The sequence below is a fragment of the Orycteropus afer genome, unplaced genomic scaffold (genome assembly GCF_000298275.1).
Source record: "Orycteropus afer afer isolate SDZICR_OR568_19922 unplaced genomic scaffold, OryAfe1.0 scaffold00074, whole genome shotgun sequence".
Lineage (NCBI taxonomy): Eukaryota > Metazoa > Chordata > Mammalia > Tubulidentata > Orycteropodidae > Orycteropus > Orycteropus afer.
Genome location: NW_006921661.1, coordinates 5,481,580 through 5,500,227, shown reverse-complemented (window position 1 = coordinate 5,500,227; position 18,648 = coordinate 5,481,580). Strand labels below are relative to the sequence as shown.

The 18,648-nt window shown below is 48.0% G+C and overlaps 1 protein-coding gene across 1 annotated transcript in view; it reads left to right on the top strand.

Moving 5' to 3' along the window:
- Window positions 1-18,294, top strand: part of DGAT2 (diacylglycerol O-acyltransferase 2) — a 26,249-nt gene extending 7,955 nt beyond the window's left edge. The window contains exons 4-9 of the mRNA XM_007940923.2: window positions 992-1,099; window positions 1,404-1,474; window positions 10,919-11,123; window positions 12,636-12,810; window positions 14,139-14,341; window positions 18,140-18,294. Coding sequence (XP_007939114.2) covers window positions 992-1,099; window positions 1,404-1,474; window positions 10,919-11,123; window positions 12,636-12,810; window positions 14,139-14,341; window positions 18,140-18,294 — 917 coding nt within the window. The remainder of the gene's footprint in view (window positions 1-991; window positions 1,100-1,403; window positions 1,475-10,918; window positions 11,124-12,635; window positions 12,811-14,138; window positions 14,342-18,139) is intronic.
- The last annotated feature ends 354 nt before the right edge of the window (window positions 18,295-18,648 follow it).

The following is an 18,648-nucleotide window of genomic DNA, read 5'->3' as shown; positions in this document are numbered from 1 at the left end:
TCTCAGAGGTGAGAGATGCCTGATATGGGAATAGTATAATATGGGGGATGCTTCTTGAAGAAGTAAAGTCTGAGCCAGGCCTTAAAGGTTGGGCAAGAATTGGAAAGAGAGAAGCCCTGTAAGGACATTTGGGGGTGAGTCATAAGATAAACCAGGCTTGGCACCTCCCTTCCCTTCTGTGCCAGGGTTTTCAACCTTGTGGCTATGACTGTGGCCAGCAGGCCCAGAACAGAGTGACCAGGTAGCAGCTGGTCCCAGGGAAGGTTTCTGAGTGCCATGTTAGGGTTCTTGAGGAGAGGACGTTGATGGGTTCTAATTTTTGGTGAACTTCTGGTCACAAAGTATGGCCTTTAAAGTCAGACCTGGGTTTGACTTCTGGCTGTGCCACTGTCCTGCCAGGTGACCACTGGCAGGTTACTTCCCCCTTGAACCTCAGTGTTCTTACCTCCAAAATTGGGTAAAATTTACCTTCTCACAATTGAAACAGTGGCTCAGCACAAATCCTGAGATGTAGTGGCTCTTGGAAGGTGTTCCTTCCCCTCACTCACAGTAATTCTGTGCTGGCCAGTGGGTAGGGGGAGCGTTCAAGGAGAGGACAGAACAGCTCTAAGAACACACTCACAGGAAGCTGAAGTCCACCTGCTCCAGCTCTACTGCCCAGGCAACAGAGAGCCCCTCTGCCCCCTTGATGCTGGGACAGTCCACCAGTCTGAAGGATGAGACTTATGTCCCAGTGAGCCTGCCCTCCCAGGCTGAGCATTCCCTAAGCCATTCTCACATGCCATGGTCACAGTCCCCCTTTGTCTGTGGCTCTGGCTTTGCCTAACTTAGTGCCATGGTAAATGCTCCTTTAGCCACATGGTAAATGCTCATTTAGCCACTTAATGAGTCTTGGTTCAGGACCCCAGACTACCATTGCCCAGAAGGGAGACTGAGGCCCATTGAGGGGGGAGCAGGGCCTGACCTGCGGCTGTCTGCTTGCCCCCCACAGGAGTGATCTGCAGCGTCATCCTCATGTACACATTCTGCACCGACTGCTGGCTCATTGCTGTGCTCTACTTCACCTGGCTGGCATTTGACTGGAACACGCCCAACAAAGGTACAAGCTCATGGAGCCTCCCTCAGACCACCCTCTCACCCTTGGTTCTATCTCCCTCCTGCACCTACTATGTTCAAGCTTTGCATAACATGAGAGAATGAATATGGAATACGGCCCATAGGGAAGATGGGGGCAGATGTTGTGTAAGATCATAGTTAATCTATCTCAAACTGGAATGCCATATTCCCAGTTTCCTTAGGGGCCTTGTGGCAGTTTTAAACTCTTCTGTTTTGTCTGTCTTGCCCAAGTCTCCCCTCGATCCCATCCCCACTCTTTCCCAACATTATTTTTTGTTTCCCGGAAGGTGGCAGGCGGTCACAGTGGGTCCGAAACTGGGCTGTGTGGCGCTACTTTCGAGACTACTTTCCCATCCAGGTAAAGCTTGTGTGTGTTATCTTGGGTGGGTGGGAGCAAATGAAAAATCTGAACTCAGACCTTAACACACCATCCATCCAGGGGGTTAAGTGGTTGAGCACATGACAAGTTGAACCATGTGGCATCTTCCACTGTGAACATCTATTCATACTCCACTCTGTGTTATGCAGTAATTTGAGGCAATTTAGGATACATATGAAGTCCCTGGGTGGTACAAACATAGGAAGTTTGCACCTGGGTGGTGCAAACAGCTACTGTGCTTGGCTGCTAACCGAAATGTTGGTGGCTTTGGTCCACCCAGAGGTGCGTTGGAAGAAACATTAGCCATTGAAAACTCCATGGAGCATAGTTCTCCTCCAGCACACATGGGAACAGAATGGACTCGACAACAACTGGTTTTAGAATACATGTAATGCCACACAGGGTAAGTCAAAAATCAAGATTTGAGGGGAGGGAGGAAACCCTAACTAGTATTTCAGCCATAAGGGTCAACAGAGTTGTTGTGGTTGAGCTTCACATTCCACTCTGAATGCCTTGGTAGCCAAGGCAAAAAAGGAAACATGATCAGAAGATACATATTTCACATAAATGTATTATATCCTGAGTGATAAAAGGATTAGTTACAACAGCAGACATTATAGCCATTCCTTGCTGTGCCCTTTGGTGAATAGTAAGGGCATAAATTAATATACCAAAAAAGAAAAAAAAAAACCTATTACTGTTAAGTTGATTCTAACTCATAGTGGCCCATAGGGTTTCCAAGGCTGTACAAGCGTACCTCAGAGATATTATGGGTTTGGTTCCAGACCACCACAATAAAGGACATTTCTCAATAAAGTGAGTCACACAGATTTTTTGATTTCCCAGTACATATAAAAGTTATGTTTACACTATACTGTAGTCTATTAAGTGTGCAATAGCATTATGAAAAAGTTTGAAATATTGTGAGAATTACCAGAATGTGACACAGAGATGAGAAGTGAGCACATGCTGTTGGAAAAATGGCACCAATAGACTTGCCCAGCACAGGGTTGCCACAACCTTCAGTTTGTACAAAACATAGTATCTATGAAATGCAGTAAAGCAGAGCATAATAAAACGAGGTATGCCTGTAATCATCTTTCTCCCATGGAGTGGCTGAGAGGTTACAAACACTGACTTTTCAGATAGCAGCCAAGTACTTAACCACTGTGATAGCAGGGATCTTTTAATTTAATATAGAGGTGGTTTATGAAGGACATTACTAAAGAGGCCCAGGTTCATGTGGCTGAACCAGGGAGAGAACTTAAAGTAATGGAGGAGGGCAGGCTTTCTTTCCTAACAAAGATCTTGAAGAAATATTTCTCAGCTAGTTGCTAAATGGATTACTGGGGGTTCATGGCCATGGGCTTTGAGGCAAGACAGCATTTGAAATCTTAGCTCAGCCCCTCACTAGCCTCATGTACTTTTGCTACTTTCTGACCTTCACTTTCCTCTTCTGTAAAAATGGGATTGAATTAATGCCTGCCTTACAGGCTGCTGTGAGGTTAAAGGAGATTCCCTGAAAAAAGGTGCTGGCTCCTAGCAGGCTGTCAGTGAATGGAGATCCTCCCCCTTCACCCTGCCTCCTCACCATCTCCCATACCCCAAGCTTATTCTCAAACACAGCTGCCTGTGCTCTCGCTGTTACCCTGCTTCCTCAGCACTATTTTTCTTTTTTATTTTTTTTATCCTCCCTTTGCATAGTGCCTAAGGCATTTGACTGCTAACCAGAAGGTTAGCAGTTCAAACCCACTAACTATTCCACAGAAGGAAGACCGGGCAATCTACGTCCATAAAGATTTACCACCTTGGAAACCCAAAGGGGGTCACTATGAGTCGGAATCAACTTGATGGCAGTGAGTTTAGTTTTTTTGGTCACCCAGGTTAATATGTATCTACCCTCTAGTCAGTGGTTTACCTTCTCTTCCCCACCCACCATCAAAGAAAATTTTTTTTTTATGAAACCCTTTTCTTGACTTTCTACAATAGTAGTCTCTGCAATATTTGTCCTTTTGTGATTGACTAACTGCACTCAGCATAATGAATGGGCTCTAAGTTCATCCATGTTATGAGATGTTTTGCAGATTCTTCATCATTGTTCTTTAACGTTGCACAGTATTCCATTGTATGTATGTACCATAGTTTGTTGATCCATTCCTTCATTGATGGGCATTTAGGTTGTTTCCATCTTTTTGCTATTGCGAATAGTGCTGTGATGAACATGGCTATGCATGTATCTGTTCACGTTATGGCTCTTATTTCTCTAGGATATATACTTAGTAGTGGGATTGCTGAATCATAGGGAATTTCTAGTTCCAGCTTTTTAAGAAAGTGCCCTACTGTTTTCCACGTGGTTGCACCATTTTACAATCCCACTAGTAGTCTTTCCACCCTTGGCAGAATTTGTTGTTTTCTATTTTCTTCTCAGTGCTACTTCTCCTTAAGGAGCACCTCTGCCAGAAGCCTTCCCCAGCCACTTCAGCTTCCAGGGTCTTGTCCTTTTTTCACTGCATATCAAACTGTCTGGGCCCCTATCCACCAAGCCATGATGCCCCAGCTACCCCCCCAGAGACTGGCTGAGAGAAGTGTTTCTATTAAGATCTTTAGAAGGTTCTTCCTACCACAGAACACTGCCTCTCCATGCCCCAAATAAGCTGAGTGAATACACAGACTTCTTGCAGACTTGGAGAGAGAGAGGTAGAAAGAACCAGTATGACCCTGGTAAGACACTGTCCCTTCCCTTTGGGGAAGCAAATTTAGACCAACTGGTCTCTTGCTTTCCTTCCTTTTTGACCACTGGCTGCTGCGCCCTCACCCTCTTTGTCTTCTCTAGTGCTGACCCTGAGGTCCTGACAGGATAAATGTTGCTCCATCTGGTTTTCACTCTTATCTCTATCTCTCAATCTGCACCCTGGTGGCCTGTGGTCTGCAAGCTGGGCTGGCAAGGTAGAGGCATCAGGGGCCCTGGTGCATGAGGGCAGTCCTGGTGGATTGTGGGGAACTCTGGGAGAACACTGAAGGTTTAGCCCTCAGAGGAAAGACCTGTCTGGCCAGCTCCCTCAGTGTCCCATTTCTGACACGCCCTAGCTGCTGAGGTAACTTAGCGGAGGTGGCTGGTCCTGAGGATTGGAGGCAGTGTGAGAGTGTGAAAGTGTTTGGGGCGTGGTATAAGGTGGTGTACATTTACTCTTATGAGTCAGCAATTGAGAAACCCCAGTATGCTTTCTGGGGGAGATGGCCAGGTAGTCCCACTTCCTCCCCTAAATTCAGTATTGTAGGGATAGCCCAGGGCCAGCACCCTCAGACCATCTCAGCCTAAGCCCAGTTTTCTCAGGACCTTCCTCTCCTTGGGGGCCTGGTTCCCCTCCCCCGCCTCTTCTTTTCCCTCCCCATGTATTGTGTGCAAATAATTCTTAGGTGGTGATGTTGAGAGGATGTTGCATAATGAGACCCAACCCTCTCATTTTGGAGGTGAGAAAAACCAGGTCCCAAAGAGGGGCAAGAACTTGTCTAGGTTGCACAGCAGGTCCGTGGCAGCATTACTACTAGAACCCAGACTTCCTGAATCCTGGCCTCAGGTTCTTTTCCATTGAATTCCTACTGCCTGATTCTCTGGGAGAGATTCAATCCCAGAACATCTCTGTTGGATTGATGCCCGGTTCCTGGTTGGAGTCGGAGATGTAGGTTTGTCTCCTGCTTTGTCACTATATCCACTGACCTGTCATTGTTGCTCCCTGTCCAGTGCTGGGCTTTGTGCTAGGCACGAAGACCCAGAGAGTCAGCTCTGGTCCCTACCCTAGGGAGATGAACCCTTTTAGACTCTGTCACTTTCTGCCTTTGGGACCATTGTCAACTTTTTCAAACGTATGGAGCCTCCTTTGCCTCATTTGCAAAATGGGTCTGTTTACATGATAAAAGTAGTAAATTTTGATTATTGTGAAGTACTCTGGACTCTGCTTTTTCTATTGGGAGCTCTGGTGGCATAGTGTCTAAGGCATTTGACTGCTAACCAGAAGGCTGGAGGTTCAAACCCACCAGCCACTCCTCAGAAGGAAGGTTGGGCAATCTACTTCTGTAATGATGCCGCCTCGGAAACCCAAGGAAGGGTCACTATGAGTTGGATCCAACTCGAGGGCAGTGTGTTGCGTTTGTTTTGTTGCACTCTCTATTGGCCCCTTTGCTCAGGGCCCCAGCCCCAGGCTGTGCTCAGCATAACCTGCCCAGTATCCACTCTGGCATGTCCTCAGAAGGCTTCCTTGAAGCCGATAACACCCTCAACCCATAACAGGGTAGATAACTTGATTACTGTCCATCAGACCTGTGACAGGCAGGTTCCCCTCCCCACCTGATTTCCACCCTTCCAGAAGAACCCAAACAAAACCTCATGTCCCTTCCCCACCTGATCTCTGCCCTTCTCAAAGAGCCAAAACAAAGCTCCATGTCCCTTATCACATCTGTGTTCCAAGAAGTCAGCTAGGAGTTGAGAGCTACAGGGCATCTGTAGGCTGGCCCGGCAACAGCTCCTGGGCACCAAGTCTAAAGCCAGGCTGGGCCACTGAGCCTCAACCTGAAACCTAGCCTGGGCTCTGCCCTCGCCTAATGGTGACCTTGGTCAAGCTCTTGCCCCTCAGGGTATCACTCTCCCCTTCTGTACAGGGAGGGTTTGTCCTTGGTAACTTGATGTCAGGGCAGCTCTGACACTCTGTGAGATTATATCCTACCACCTTTTCCCAGCCTTTTGCCAATGGTTGTGTAATGAGATCTCCAGCTTCACCTTTCCAACTCTCCCTACTCCCTTCTCTTTGCCACCAGAGCAACCCATCTGGCCCAAAGAACATCCCTTTCCCTAGCAGAAGTGGGGTCCATTCATTAGCAGCAGTCAACAGAACTGCTAGCTACTTGGAAGAGGAGGGGGCAGTGCTCTGGGTCACCTCTTCCTAAGACAGGTTCTTTGGAGAGAAGATTCAGAAAGACTCTGAGCTAAGAATCATCTGTCCATCTGCCTCATTTCACAGATAAAAAGAGTGAGGCTCATAGAGGAGGGACTGTACCAAGGTCATGATGTAAGTTAGTGGCAAGGCTGGTGTAGGAACCATGACTCTCTGTTTCAGGGTCCATACTCTCTCCCACACATTCCTCCACCTTCATGAGGCCTCTGAACATCTAGGGCCTCATGGCTAGGGCTGGGGGATCATCAGGGATGTGCGTATAGAAACCTGTCTTCTTTCACACTGAAATCTCCCATCACCATCATCAACCAACTTGCTGAACAGATGATAGAGTCAATCCCCAAGTTCCAGCCCTGGTTGTACTATGTAAGGTTAGGAAAGTCCTTGCTCTTCTCTGAGCCTGAACGTCTTTTTATATATGATGCCAGGGTGGGACCAGCCTATTTGAGTACCTATTCTGCCTGCCACTCCAATCAGACTTTGTGTGGCCCGAGAGGCAGAATGTGAAGATTGACTTGCCAGGAACATGTCCCAGCCTCACGTTAGCTAGTAGACCTGGCCTGGGCTCCACTATAGTCTGGGGTTTTGCCATAGAACATTCAGGGGACATGAGAGAGGGCATGTCAACAGAACTTCATCAGCAGTGCCCTTCCCCCTCCTTCCTGAATAGACACTCTGTCCAGTGCTGGGGGAAGGGAGTGTGGAATGAAGACAGATCAAAGTTGCTCTTCTGGGTATAGCGCCAAGGGCCATTAACCTGCACTGTGCCCTGAGGCGCCTCATTTAACCAGATGGCCAATCAGGTAGAGAGTTTGGTGGGCTACCTAGGGTCGCATCAGATGAAACATCTATATCCCAGCCACCAGAGAAAAACAGCTGGTGGCCTAGTCTAGACATGGATGGTGATATGCTATGACCTCCTCTGGGGAAGCAGCGATTCTCTTCTCTAGGGCTCAGTCTCCATTTTGTGATCAAATGGCTGGCTCTGATCTTCAGGGCTCTTCCAGCCCATTCTGTGTTTTGGGCTCCTGGTTATTGGATCAGGCCTGGACATTAGCTCAAGAGTAATCTTGTACTGGCTGCCTAAACTCTTAATGCCTTCTGTTCTGGTTACCTAGTACTGCTCTGACAGGAATATATACCACTAATGGGATGGCCCTAACAAAAGGAGTTTATTCTCTTACAGTTTGGAGGCTTTAAGTCCAAGTTCAAAGTGCCAGGCTCTAGGGGCTGGGTGAAAGCCCCTCTGCCTTGGGCTTCAGCTCTGCCTCCGGCCCACTGAAGCTAGAGGCTTTTCTTCACTCAGACAGCTGCTGGCTGCTGAGGCTGCCAAGCCCAAAGTTGACTAGTAAAAGGCAGAGTCCTGATGTTACCAAACCACAAGGCAGGCCATTATTCAAGTCCGTTGTAAGTCCTAAGGTCGGCAGAGCACGGCAGGCTGCTGAACAACACAGCTACATGCAGGGTCCAAGTGTGCCATAAGCTAGAGACCATTCCCAAGCCTTCTCCTTATATACAGGAAGCAGACAACATCCCAAAGACAGCTACTCAGCTGTCTGAGTAGATCCCCATTGAGTTGATTGCCAGTCTTATTGTGGGGAATAATTACCAGCAGCTGCCTAGCCACTCAACCAGGCCCAGCCAAGTGGGCACCACTACACCTTCCTTTTCCATGGAAACTGGCACCAAAAAATCAAACCAAACTCACTGCCAGAGAGTCTATTCTGACTCATAGTGACCCCCACTGGGTTTCCCCATTGGCTATAAATCTTTACAGACACAGACTGCCTCATCTTTTTCCATGGAGCGGCTGGTTGGTTCAAACCACTGACTTTTGGTTAGCAGCCAAGTGCCTTAACCACCACTGTACCATCAGAGCTCCTTGGGAACTTGCACAGAGGCTTTTTAATTGTAACTTTACCTGGAGGAGTTTGCTGAGCGGACTTGCTCTTTAGGAGGCAGAACATCACAACAACCACCTTGCAAAGCTCATGTAAAACTCAGCTCCTTTTGATCTCCTCACTGCCTCCACTCCTCATTAGCCATGGATTAGGCTGCTTCTGTTCCCCCATTTAGTTGGTAGGCAGCTGGAAGTTCACTGGGTTTCCCACTTACTGAAGGCAAAATGGGAGAAACGATATGAGTGCCCTAAAAGGAACAGTGGGAGCTCTGGTAGCGTAGTGCCAAAGGCACTTGACTCCTAACCAGAAGGCTGGTGATTCAAACCCACCAGCCACTCCTCAGAAGGAAGATGGGGCAATCTACTTCTGTAGTGATACTGCCTTGGAAACCCAAGGAGGGGTCTCTATGAGTCGGGTCCAACTTGACGGCACATAACAACAACAACAACAACAAAAGAAACACTTGGTAAAAAGTAAAGGAATCTTGCTCACACTTACACATACTGGCATTCGTGGATTTGAGAATGCTACCAGCCACCCTGTATCCCATCCCCTCTCAGGAATCTGTCACCTATCAAGAGGTGAAGGTTTGGATTTCAGTTTTCTGAGGCCAACCACCAGCACCCTCTCCCCCAAAACTGGGCACGAGTTCCTCCCTTTAGCCCAGAGGTTCACAGATCTGGGGTTCTGGAAAACCCGGGCTCTTGATATTCTGCTGAGGACCAGTGATGTGGCTTCACCGTGCAGGGTAGTGGGCTTCTCATGCGCTGCAGGTGGGAATGTTAGTGCAACCACGTCTTTGGAGGCAGGGCAGCCAAAAGGCCCAAAATGTTTATGCCCTGTGACCCAGGAATTACATTTCTAGAAGTTTGTCTCAAGAAAACAATCAGATATGTGGACAAAGATAAGGTATTTACTGATGCATTATTTCTAAGAGGGAAATGCTGGAAGCTTTTTACATGCCCATCAGTTGGAGTTTGATTCAGTTCTATTCCTTGTGGCGGAGCTGTGAGAAGGTATGCTCCTGAGAGGAATTTTAGTAAGAGAAAATAGCTATAATATGTTTGTTATAAAATTATATAAAAGTGATATGAAACCATGGGAGCTCAGTTTTGTGATTTTAAAAAAAGTGTAGAAAAAGGAAAGCCATCAGCACATCAGAGTTGTTTATCTGGGTGAAGATATTTATGTGCTTTTGATTTTTAAAATGTTTCTGTATGTTTAAAATTCTCCATAAGTCTTTGTTATTTTTCTAATCAGAAAAAATTGATGCTCAGCCCCTCAGCATCCTCCATTTTTATGTTCCTTGTAAGCTGGGTAGGGGTCTCTGGCTCTCTACCTCTCATGGCCAGTGGTGTTGCTAGAGGAGTGCGGGGGATGCAGACTGCCCTAGATGACACCATTAGAAGGGGAGACATCAAAATGATGTCTGTAACATTTTGGTTCCATTTTCAGCAGAAATTTTTTATGTTTAAGAAAAATACCCCTGTAGTTAGTTATAACAACAAAAACATTTTTCGTAAGCCCAGCTTACGTGTGTTAATATACCTACAAGACTAAAACTGTATGCTAATTTACTTTTTGAACCTTCTAAGGCACTCTCATCAGAGCTGTCATTATCTGAATGGTTTGGTATGGGAGGACTTCCAAGTGGATAGATGGGTGTCAGGTGGTTGGACATCATGAGTTAACGCATGAGTGACACAAACTTACTGATGCCACTGCTCATGGCTTAGGGTTTCTGGAAACTTTGCATCACCGCACCTTCCAAGCCACCAGCCCCAGGGTAGGGGGCGGGCCCTGAGGAAACCAATCATTCTTTGGAGCGTCTCAGGTCAGCTTTGTTGATAGTGCCATAAGTGGTCAGCTGCTGCCACCAACCACAAGAGCTGTGGGTTGATCTGTCCTGTCCTTCCTGCCTTAGAGCCTGAGCTGAGCCTGGTTGCCTGGAAGGAAGTTCCCATTTAGACCAGTTGCACTGTACCTTTTCTGGGCCGGGGAATAGGAGGTGGTGGGCTGGACGATCCATCCTCAGGGCACAGGGGTCAGATAGATACTACGTTCAGGGAGCCCACAGTCTCTGGAGACTGACAGTGAGAGCAGAGCTTGAAGCCAAGGTCCTGATTGCTAAATTTAGAGGCTTGGACTTTATCCTCATGGAAGCTAGACACCCCCTTTTAGTCTGAGAGGGACAGGTGGTTGGATTTGGGTTATAGAACAGTCCCTCTGGCTGTGGCAAAGAGGATAGGGCCCAAGGGAGGGAAGACAGGAGGCTGGGAGAGTATGACTAAGAGGATCTGGGGCATGTTTTGCTGGGGGAATTAGGGCAGGGATGGAGAAAGTTTCTCACCCCTTTCCAGGGACTCACAATCCAAACAGGGACTGCAGAGCACCCAGCACTGTGGCCCTAGTGGTGAAGGTCTGAGGTCAGACGTGGAGAGTCACTGCAGTCCCTTGGAGGCCCACAGAGTTCCAGGTGGTGATTGGCATGTCCAGTCCCCCCACTACCTTTGGGGTGTGCTCCAATACTCCTATCCTGGCCATTTTCATCTGACTCAAGGCTTTTCTCACAGCTGGTGAAGACACACAACTTGCTGACCACCAGGAACTATATCTTTGGATATCACCCCCATGGCATCATGGGCCTGGGTGCCTTCTGCAACTTCAGCACAGAGGCCACAGAAGTCAGCAAGAAGTTTCCTGGTATAAGGCCCTACCTGGCCACACTGGCCGGCAACTTCCGGATGCCAGTGCTGAGGGAGTACCTGATGTCCGGAGGTGAGACTCCACCTCTCCTTGCCCTGGTGGGGTTCATTATCAAGACATGAACCTCTCCACTTAGCATGATGATAGGCTGGGAGCCAATCTGCTGGTCCTGTGCTGGGTGTTACAAGGTGCCACAGACACAGTTGGATTAAGGCTGCACTAGAGAGATGTTCATACAGATATGTGAGCAGTGTTCTCTGGAATCCCAGGGCGAGGACTCATCCTGGCTTAGATGGAAGACTTTTCAAGCAGGAGGTGACATTTGGGCTGAGGCTGAAGGCTGAGAAGGATAGGCTTTTGATAAGTAGAAGAGAAGGGTGACTGGGCCTTATCCTATGATGAGAAGTTGAGGAATACTTCCCTGCATGTGGTTCCCCCCAGGATCAAGGTGGACTTCTTCTCAGGAAGAAATTGGAGCAGTGTTTTGGCTTGAAGGTGAGAGTCTAGGCAGAGAGGATGACACTAGTGTTAAAATTGGTGGCTTCTACCTCCGCCATCTCCATAGGCTGTACTGACTGCTGGTGGGACCTCTGGCTGCAGGGTTCAGCAGTGTTGCTGCAGCCAGAGCTAGGCCTTGGCTTAGCCTGACTTGACTTCTGCCTCTGCCTTGAGCATTATTCCTGGTCTCTTGCTGTGTATTAGGAGATTCCAGGCACAGAATGGCCAGACCTGGGTTATACTGTTTCTTAGCTGTGTGACTATTCTCACCTGTAAAAATATCTGGCATTTGAGTTCCCTCTGAGTCCACACTGGCACCACCTCTCTTAAGCTTTTCTGATCAGTTTTGCTCGGCCCATTCCTCTCTCTCCCCTCCCTACAGCTTTCAATCAAATCAGACCTAGTCCCTGACATCTGCACTAGGCCCTCCAATAATGCTACCCTTTACCCACCTTAGGATCTGGAGTGTGGTTGCTTGAGATGCCAAGAGCCAGGACCATGGCACCAGCTGGTGGGTCTCTTCAGGCCTAGGGTTGCCACCCCTCTAGAGGGCTGAGCAGCACCCCTGGATGAGGAAGAAGGAGCAGAGGAGGATCTGGGTGATAGAAAAGAGGAGGGAAAGCTTAAGAACTGGCCTGCTGACCTTCCTTCTTTGGGTCCAGCTGGAGAGAGATGGATGAAAGAGAAATGTGCAGAGCACCTCCCTCAGGAAACCCCTGGGCACCCTTAGCCCCTGTGCTAAGGGTGCCTCTGCACAACCTAATTATTGCCTGTCACACTATCATTGTCAACTTGCCCATCACCCCCACCAGCCTAATTCATCTGGGTCCCTAGCACCATGCTCCAGCCAGAGAGATTTAGGACCTCAGGGGATATTTGCCAAATGAATGAATCCCCAAAATAACCTTGTATCATGTTCTCATTTTACAGAAGAGTAAGCTAGGGCTTATACAAATGAATAGCTTGCCTAGAGCCATATACCTTCAAAGTGGCTGGGGTGGATCTGGGGCCCAGGTCCACATATGACTGTGTGCAGGGGGTGGAGAGTGCATTAGCAGGCAGGCCTGACTGAGGGTCCCCCCTCAGGCATCTGCCCTGTCAACCGGGACACCATAGACTACCTGCTTTCAAAGAATGGGAGCGGCAATGCCATCATCATCGTAGTGGGTGGCGCAGCTGAGTCTCTGAGCTCCATGCCCGGCAAGAACGCCGTCACCCTACGCAACCGCAAGGGCTTTGTGAAACTGGCCCTGCGCCACGGGTAAGTGCCTCCTCTGCATACACACACAATCCTGATACCTTGCTTGGCCCAGGACAGCAGTCTTCTTGGCCATGGAGGCAGGGTCTGGGCCCTGGGAGGGCCTAGGAAAGAGTTTGCTGTCTTGCAGGGAAGAGCAGATTGGAGTCCAGACTAGGAGATTCATGCCAAGTTTGCCCAAGTGTAGACTGGGTGTTTCAGTGGGGCAGATTCAGCTTGTATTTTCCTGGGCCCTCACAGGTCATCTAAGAAGCCAAGCTCATATGTGGGTAAGCATTAGAGTGGGACTAGGAAAAGACTTAGCACCTGTGGCCAAAGTGTGTCACACTGCTAGGAAAGCAAGACGTTAGGAAGAAGGAGAAAAGGCTGGAAACACCAGGGAGGACTGATTGGAAGCAAGTGACCCTGAGGACAGCTGAGAGGAGCTGGGCAAATTGGAGTTCTTTGATCCTTTCTAGAAAAGCAGAGATACATTCTTTGTAGTCACCTGTTTAGCACATTTCATTTTGACAGAGCATTTGTACTTCTGCTGTCTCCTTTGATTCCCCAGCAGTCATGCAGGTGATGACATCCTCATTTTCCACATGAGAAGACTGAGTGAGGCTAAGTGACCTGGGCAGGAAGCTGAGCTCTTTGGGCTCCAAGTCCATTTTTCTTCTCCCATGTCTGTGCTCCAGATGAACTCAGGAGGAGGCATGGGACCTGAGATAGTGTACTTCCAGCAGAGACATAGCCAGAGGGGGAGAGGGTGTGACCTGTAGTCAGACACACATTAGGGATGGCACTAAGTCACACCATCTAGGTTCTGTCCAGCCCTCACTGTCTCCTCAGGATCTTATTTTGGGCTTAAGTGCAAAAACCCTGCTCTTCAATGTCTGATCCTATGCCAGACTCAGGGGATACAATCAAATCAGACCCAGTCCTTGCTTTTAGGGAACACCATTTGTGGGAATGGGGAGAGGGTAGGGATATGTGCTGAGAGCTGTGGTGGGGGCTAAATATGGGGCTGAGGAGGGATGTGTGACAGGGAGAATTTCCCAGGGGAGGCAGACCCCGAAGGATGAGGGAGAAGAGGCATTCTAGAGTAGAGTGCTCAACCTTCTTTCTTGCTTAGTGGCCCCAAAGCCCTGACATGATCCCTGCTCACTAGCAGAGGGCAGAGGCCCATCCCAGTCTGGTAGTGAGGGGCATGTGATTATGGGATCCCTCCAGGTGATTCTGGGACACCCTTAGGGGCAGAGGTGCACCTCATTGGTGTCAGGAATATCTTGTGAAAGTAGGATCTGAAGCCAGCAATTCAGTTGTGACAGGTCCTATCGTCTCCCTTCCAGAGCCGACCTGGTTCCCATCTACTCCTTTGGGGAGAATGAAGTATACAAGCAGATAATCTTCGAGGAGGGCTCCTGGGGTCGATGGGTCCAGAAGAAATTCCAGAAATATATTGGCTTTGCCCCATGCATCTTCCATGGCCGAGGCTTCTTCTCCTCTGACACCTGGGGGCTGGTGCCCTACTCCAAGCCCATCACCACTGTTGGTGAGTCCCCCAGCCCATGGGCTGAAGGTTGTCCTGACTGTGGGGTGCCACTGCTGTCAGATCTGTGTTAGGAGTTTGTTCTGGCTGTTGTATGGAGGACATATTGGAAAGGGAGTTGGCCCGTGTGGTAGGGTCAGCAAATATTTGTCACAGAGTAGAGAGTAGCTTAACTTTTAAACTTATTTATCAAATGCCTAAGAAGCCTTGATGGTCCAGTGGTTAAAGCGCTTAGCTGCTAACTGAAGAGTCAGCAGTTTGAACCCACCAGCCACTGCAGGAGAAAGATGTGGCAATCTGCTTTCATGAAGAATTTAGCCTTGGAAACCCAATGGGGCAGTTCTATTCAGTTATAGGGTCGCTATGAGTTGGAAACAATTCAGTGGCAATGGGTTATCAATTGCCTACAATGTTCCAGGCTCTGCTCTCCGTATCAGTTGTACAGTGAGGCTATGTCTTTACCTTCCTGGAGCTTGTATTCTAGTGGAGGAAGCAGAAGACAACCACATTTCATTTGAAGTAGTGCTGTGAAGAATGATAAATCCAGGTGAGAGGACAGTGATCCAGGAAGGCCTCTGCAAAATCCTGGATTAAGGGAGGGATCCAGCCATGTGACAAATGGAAAGGAAGAGCATTCTAGGCAGCACGAACAACATGTGCTAAGACCCTGAGACAGTAATGAGCTTAGTGTATCCAGAGAACAGGAAAAAAATGTCAAGTGTGGAACAGAAGAAAAGAACAAGTGCTGGAGGGAGAGACATAGGAGATAGCGGTAATGAGTTGGACAGGAGCCAGATCTCCAGATGTGAGAGCTGGGATTGGATTCTTTGTGTGATGAGATGTCTCTGAGGGTTTGAGCAGTTTATGTTTATGTTTTTGAGAAATTTATGTTTTTGTGTCCAGAGGTAGGTGGAGAGGGAAGAGTTTTGTAGCAATGTAGGCACGACAGGAAGGTGGCCTCAGACTGAAGATGTAGGCTCAGAGGATGATGATAACAGATGTGGTGGGAGCCAGTTAGAGTCAAGATAGAGATTGAAGGTAGAATTGGCAGGTCTTGCTGATGAAGTTGATGTTAGATATGAGAGAAAGGAGGGGTCAGTGACTCTAAGGTTTTGGACTACATATGCCAGGAATGGGTGGTGCCATTTAATGAGATGGGGAAGGTGGAGAGGAGCATGTTTGTGTAAGAGAATCAAGAGTATTGTTTTAGATGGTACGTGCTTCAGGTACCTGTTAGTGGATATGTTGAAGTGGTGTTAGATATACCAGTGTAGAGTTTAGGGAGGAGCTGGGGCTGGAATGTAATGTTGGTGAGCAGCACATCAATGTTATTTGAAGCCATGGACAGGGTGAGGCCTCCCAGAGACAGTACAGATAGAGAAGAGGGCTTAGGGCTGAGGACTAAGCCTGGGGCATGATGCCACTAAAAGGTCAGAGAAGTGAGATGGAGCCAACAAAGAAGGCTGAGAAGGAGCAGCCAGAGGGAGGAGGAGAGCCAGGAGAGTGAGGTGCATCCAGAAGCCAAGAGGAAGAGGTATTTCAAGGAGGAGAACATGATCATCAGTGCCATTGCTGCTGAGGGGGGAAGACATGAGAGCTGAGCATCCACCTTTGGGTTTGGCAACTTAGAATCTGTGGTGACCTAGCAAGAGCTGTTTTAGTGACTGGTGGGGACACTTCAGCTAGTACCAGTGGGCAAAGGAGAGGATAGGAGGGAAGAAGCAGAGACAGTGAGAAGGAACCACTCTTGTGTTTTACTATTTAGACAGCAGAAAAATGGAGGCAATGATTGGAGGGGGTTGTGAGGCCAAGAGGGTTTTCTTTGTTTTTAAGATGATCACAGTTCACATGCATTTACTGTGTGCCAGGCACTGCTCTAAGCTCACTCTCTCTGTTAACTTACTTAATACAAAGATCTGTGAGGTGGCTACTATTATATTTCTCATTTACAAATCAGGAAGTCAAGTGACAGAGCAATTAACTTGCCTAGGTCACACAGCTAGTTCGTAGTAGAGCTAGAATTCAAATCCAGGCCACCTCGCTCTGATGTCTGTGCTCTTAACCATGAGGATTTCCATACATGTCAGTGCTGATGGGAATGACCAGCAGAGGTGTGCTCCGGCAGAGGTGGTGCTATAGTTCTATTACAGTGAGCCAAGCCCTGTGAGAGGTGAGAAAACAAGAACCAGCAGTCCCTGTCTGTAGAGCTCACAGTGCATCAGAGAAAACTGTATTATAGACTAATGGTGATGTGAGGAGTTCTCTGGAAGTCAGAGTGGACCCCAGGGAGGGGGTGACTCTTACACTGCTCACTGAATAGAAATTATCTGGCAGAGGAGGAGAGCAGAGAGCTTCTGTCAGAAACAATAGCCTAAGTGAAGTTCTAACAGCAAGATTGTATGGGTTTTTAGAAAGGGAGGGTGAGGTGAATCAACATGATTGGCACGTAAGCCTATGAGAACTATAGCAAAACCAGCTGCACTTGGCATCAGCTGTGCTGATTTGGTTTATTTGGGACAGTTGGGAAATGCCTTCAAGAGGATTCTGAAGAATTACTTGCTGTTGGGGTGTATGTGTGTATATGTGCACTTATTAAGAATTCACAAACTAGACATTACATTAGGAAGATGCGGGCCACAGGCAGTGGACTCTTTGTGGCCAAAGCTCACTCAGATATTTTCCTTTATCAGTGCCAGGTATTTTGCTCTGTACTTTTAGGTAGAGACAGATTACCTAAATTTCAGGTGACATGACCCTAGACTCACCTTTGTATATGACTCTAAAGAAAAAAACAAAAAACTCACTGCCATCGAGTTAATTTGACTCATAGTGATGCCTCCTTGGGTTTCTGAGGTGGTATCTCTACGGGAGTAGATTGCCCCTTCTGAGGAGTGGCTGGTAGGTTTGAACCACCAGCCTTCTGGTTAGCAGTCAAATGCCTTCTGGTTCTATACAAATCCCATACCAGGTCTGATCTCCAGGAGGCAGTCAGGACCGTGCCACAAGTGTGGCTGGAGAGGGGTCAAGGTCCTGTGGGCACTTCATCTTAAGAATAGAAAGAGCATAATTTTGGGGGCAGGGGTTCAGATTGCATTTTAAAGTTAGTAGTGGAGCTAGGAGCTGCTGTGTCAAAAATTAGTTAGAAGGGGCAAGAATGGAATCCAGGAAGCCAGTTAGGGAACAGTGCTGGACAGTGGAGATAGGAGAGAAGTGGATAGATTTTAGAGAAATTTGGGAAATAGTATTAACAGAACTTGGGGGTGGATTAGATATAAAGATGAAGCAGGATATGAAAATAAAACAATGCACAGATAACATGAATGTTGATCTCCACCTCCCTCTCTTACCATCCACACTTTTCAAAACATGTCAAGTTATTTCCCAGAATTCTCAGAAGATCCCTGTGAGAAGGGTCCACATATGACAGATGAGGAAACAGACTCAGAGAGGTGAAATGACTTGTCCCACCCAAGCAGGACAAAAGCAAAGCTGTTATTTGATCCCACAACTCTTTCAGGAACCCCCAACAGAGTGCATTCAGTAAGGGCACTAAATCAGCCAGTCTGGATCCTCACCTGCTCCTTAGTGGCTGTGTGACCTTGGGCAGCCAAGGGTGCCGCTGGGCCTCAGTCTTCTCAACTGTAAGAAGGGACAACCTGAGATGAGACACAGAACGCATTCAGCACTTGCCCTGACCCATAGTGTAGATACATAGCACAGGGTTGCTGCCATCAGCATCACAGTGGATGTGGGGGTGGGGACCCTGAATGGTGTTGACTAACCTCTACCCCATCCCTGCAGTGGGTGAGCCCATCACCATTCCCAAGCTGGAGCAACCGACCCAGAAGGACATTGACCTGTACCATGCCATGTACATGGAGGCCCTGGTGAAGCTCTTCGACAACCACAAGACCAAATTTGGCCTCCCAGAGACTGAGGTCCTGGAGGTGAACTGAGCCAGCTCTTAGGAACCTGGGAGGAAGCAGCTACAAACCGATTTTCTGCCGAGTTCTCAAGTGCTTTTTGTTCTGTAAATTTGGAAGCATCATGGGTGTCTGTGGGTTATTTAAAAGAAATTATAATAATTTTGTTAAACTGTTACAATGTTAGGTTTTTTTTAAGGAGGAGAAAGTGACCGTTTCAAGCCCTCTCACTTCTGGATTGTCCTGTTCTACATGGTGACTAACACATCTCAGCCTTTCTGATTTCTCTACCACTTTCCCTTTTTCTCTTCCCAAAATTAGAGAGGAAACTCAGTCCTGGCTAGTTGGAGGAAGCAGGACAGCCATTAGGACTCAGGCTAGTTAGAC